This window comes from Lycium ferocissimum, chromosome 12 (assembly GCF_029784015.1).
Source record: "Lycium ferocissimum isolate CSIRO_LF1 chromosome 12, AGI_CSIRO_Lferr_CH_V1, whole genome shotgun sequence".
Lineage (NCBI taxonomy): Eukaryota > Viridiplantae > Streptophyta > Magnoliopsida > Solanales > Solanaceae > Lycium > Lycium ferocissimum.
Genome location: NC_081353.1, coordinates 45,620,688 through 45,624,506, shown reverse-complemented (window position 1 = coordinate 45,624,506; position 3,819 = coordinate 45,620,688). Strand labels below are relative to the sequence as shown.

The 3,819-nt window shown below is 33.5% G+C and overlaps 1 protein-coding gene across 1 annotated transcript; it reads right to left on the bottom strand.

The window, feature by feature from the left end:
- On the bottom strand, positions 1-3,816 carry LOC132039361 (probable glucan 1,3-beta-glucosidase A; the record flags this gene model as incomplete). Its single annotated transcript, XM_059429856.1, has 4 exons — positions 1-378; positions 1,716-2,068; positions 2,800-2,946; positions 3,692-3,816. Coding segments are annotated over 4 exons (807 nt in total), but the record flags the coding sequence as incomplete, so codon positions are not given.
- Between the last annotated feature and the right edge of the window lie 3 nt (positions 3,817-3,819).

Below are 3,819 nucleotides of genomic sequence, written 5' to 3'. Positions count from 1 at the left end.
CACAGAGAAAGCAGTCTTTATATATAATGATGCATCTTTGTTACCGAAGATCTCCACAATGTTGTAACAAGTTGACCCTTTGAGCTGTTTCCTCAAAGTTTATGATTAATAACATCTATCTTAATAGAATGGCTTTGACATAGGGAAATTTGGGTTGACCCAATATGATTATTAATCAGTCAATAATCTAAACAATTTAAAGCTTGATATAGCCATTCTTGATCATCCACTCCATACTCCAATGGTTGTTGACATTTTTGAGTGTCCAATAAGCCCAACCAAATGTTGCACGTCCGAACACCTCCAATTGCGCCTTGGCAAATTTTTGGTAATCCTCCTTTGTTGCATCTCTGACTTGCCATTCAGCAACCCATTCCCCTAAAAAATATTTAATGTAGTTTAAGATATCAATTAACACATATGGTTCTTTCGAGAGATAAATCCATCATATTTGTATCCGAAAGATAGATAACAAATTTATAATCATACATTACAAATTACCATACAAATATCTCTTCTATTTCATATTACTGATCTCTTGAGTCTTAACATAAATATATCTCATGTGGTATGTGTCATGTAATTAGAAAAACATTTATAACGGGTCATATAACCAATGAACCTGAAAATTTTGTTAGAAATATATATAGGATATATTCTCTGTATTTCAAATTATGTGACACACTTTTCTTATTAGTCCGTTCAAAAAAAGAGTGACACATTTATATACTTAAAAATAATTTATCTTTAATCATTTTATTTTACCTGAATGAGAAGTTTTAGCCACACAAATGCCATGAAATGTTTATGACCACAAGTTTCAAATATCATGTAGCTACACAAATATTGTAACATATTTAAGACCACAAATTTCAAATTTTCTCCCGTTATTTAAACTCTGTGCCGAGTCAAATTGAGTCACATAAATTGAAACAAAGGAGTATACATGATAATATGAGTTTGTGTAGCTTTGAATTAAATTACGAGAAGGGTCACATAAATTGAAACAAAGGAGTATACATGATAATATGAGTTTGTGTAGCTTTGAATTAAATTACGAGAAGGGTCACATCTTGTAACAGTCAGTTAATATACATTTTTTTGCACGGATTGGCCTTCAAAGGCGCTGATCTTTAAGTTTTGCCCCTCAAATTGCTGGTCTTTAATTTTTGCCGATCGCCTAAAAAACCCTGAGGTTCAGGGTTCGAACCCCGGCTCAATAATAAGAAAAAAAAAATCTCAAGGAAGTGTTTCGTAGGCAAAATTAGGCCTATTCAGGCAAAAGTTAGGTCTTAAGGTTTTTTTTCCTTGAGGCAAAACTCTCCCTTGCGATTTTTTTAATTTAATTTTTGACTGAGCGGAGTTCGAACCCGAAACCCAGAAATTTTAGGCGAAGGGAAAAAAATCAAATATTTTCAATTTGATGGTCAAAAATCAAAGACCACCCCGAAATAAGGGCATTCCTGCGAATTGCCCGTTAATATATGGGATTACATCTTCTTAAGCGACACCCCCCCCCCCCCTCCCCCCGCCAAACCAAAGAAAAATAAAAAAGATGATCTGACTTGCAAAATTAATTAGAATGTACTAAAGAAAATTAGGATCCAAATTTATTCTATTTGACGGATGAAGGGACTATATGTGTTAGTGTCATGTAATCAATGAGGGAATTAAGTAGTAGTAAAACTTAACGTAAAGAGAAAAAGAAAACATACCAACAAAAGTGAGAGGACCATGAGATTGGGTGACAGTATTGAGCTCAGCAGAACGGTTAGTGTTGACAAAATCAAGATTTTGCTGGACAGACATGTTGTCAAACATGCTAGAGAAAAGGTTGTAGTAATGAACATCAATTACAGATCCCTTTAAGCCACTGGCAAATGTCAAAAGTTCAGTTGAATCTGCAGGTCCTAATCTGTTGGACATAACTACATATGCTGTCGAAGAATATTTACGGACTGCGTTGTATCCAGCTTGGTAGTATTTTTTGACCATGTCTAATGTAACTTCAGGTGCTAGTGGCTCATTGATTAATTCCACTGCATATAGGCTTGGATTCTTGGCATACCTATAATGCATGAACAAGAAAAGAAGAAAATGAATAAGATTAGTCTTTCTAATGAATTTTAACTTTTGTAAAAGAAATTGAAGAATGAACCTAAATAGCTGTTCATCCAATTGCTTAAACTACAAATAGGTGTATAATCAATGTATAATCTATGCATATCGGCTAGGAAAAGTAAGCAGTGAATGCGGCTGCTATTTGTGGAAAGACCCCAAAGAAATTTTACATATTAAATCACCTAAATGATCAGAGGCGGATCTTTATATTTAATGGGTTCAACTTTTAAGATTCTTAAAGTTAGATGTTTTAGTAGTTTTTTACATTTATATTTGTACTCTGTGTCGAAAGTTATAGGTTGAGATGAACCCGTAGCCAAAAGGCTACATCGGCCCCTATAAATGATAACAATATGTAATAGTCCACGAAAAGTACTATGATTAATAATAATAAAAAAAAGTTACCTGCTACAACATATTAAACTAGTATAATTAAAAATTCTACACCATCAAGAAAGGTAACTTAATTATACGAACATCAGATCACATGATGATAACTCTATATAGTCGACCATGAAAAGTAACTAATGTGACTATCAAATAGGGAAGATAAAACAGGTTACATGCTACATTACTATAGTAAGAAGTTAAAATACACAAATAGATTATCAAGTGATAGCATAACTGTTTAAACGTTATATACTGCCAATATATGCAAATTAATTCTATTGTTATCACCTGGAAGTTAGGAAGTCAATTACTTCAACTGTCTGATGAATGGTGTCATTAGTTTTTCCCCATTCTATAGTACCATCTCTGTGCTCCCAGGGATTTTGAGAACCAGGTGCAGCATGCAGATCTATTATTACTTTAAGTCCATATTTCCTGCATAAAATTTCACTTTCAATTAAAACCCAATATGGCATCAAGCGTGCTAACTTATTATGGATATAACTTTATATACTGACAGTGTGAATAATCCTTATACTATCAGTGTACTTTAACGTTATAATAGGTTGTCTACTTTATTTTTAATAGGTAAACTGTTTTGCTTATTATGGACAATTACCAATGTTATTTTTAGGTGATTTAATTATGTAAATACTTTTTACCACTAACAGTAAGCATATAGAGAAAATAATGAAAAATTTGACAGGCAGCCTATCTGCACAGTTCCATTTAAGGCGGCCACCTTTTTAATTTTTTATTTTATTTTTATTTTTTAGCATCCATTTAAGCTTGTAGGTCTCGAATATGAAAATTGAGCTTAAATCAAGTGGATATTATTGGAGAAGCTTGAAAACACTGACAAAGATGAAGATTGATAGTTCAAGCTATGCAAAAGTTACTTTCAGTGTCGGACTTGTAAGTCTGAAACTTCAAATATACGTGTTTGAAATTTGTCCTTGACAAGCCAAACTCCGAGCAAAATATCAGAAGTTTACCCTTGGCAACCCAAACTTTAAGCATAAAAGTCGGAACTTATATTGCCAAACTTCAAACAGAAATTTTGCAACTTCGGTAGGTATATCTGAAGTTGGTTACGAAGTGACTAAATTTGACAATTTTATACATTGTGGCTATAGCTTAAATTGTGATCCTGAAATCGGCTATCAGTGCAAATGTATACCTGGCCCAAAGAAAGGCATTGTCTAAGGCTTGCAATGAGCCTCCAACATAGGGCTTTGGGGGTGTTGGGTCACTAGCAATCCACCATCCAACTGGAATTCTCACTGCATTCAGTCCATTGCTTTTTAT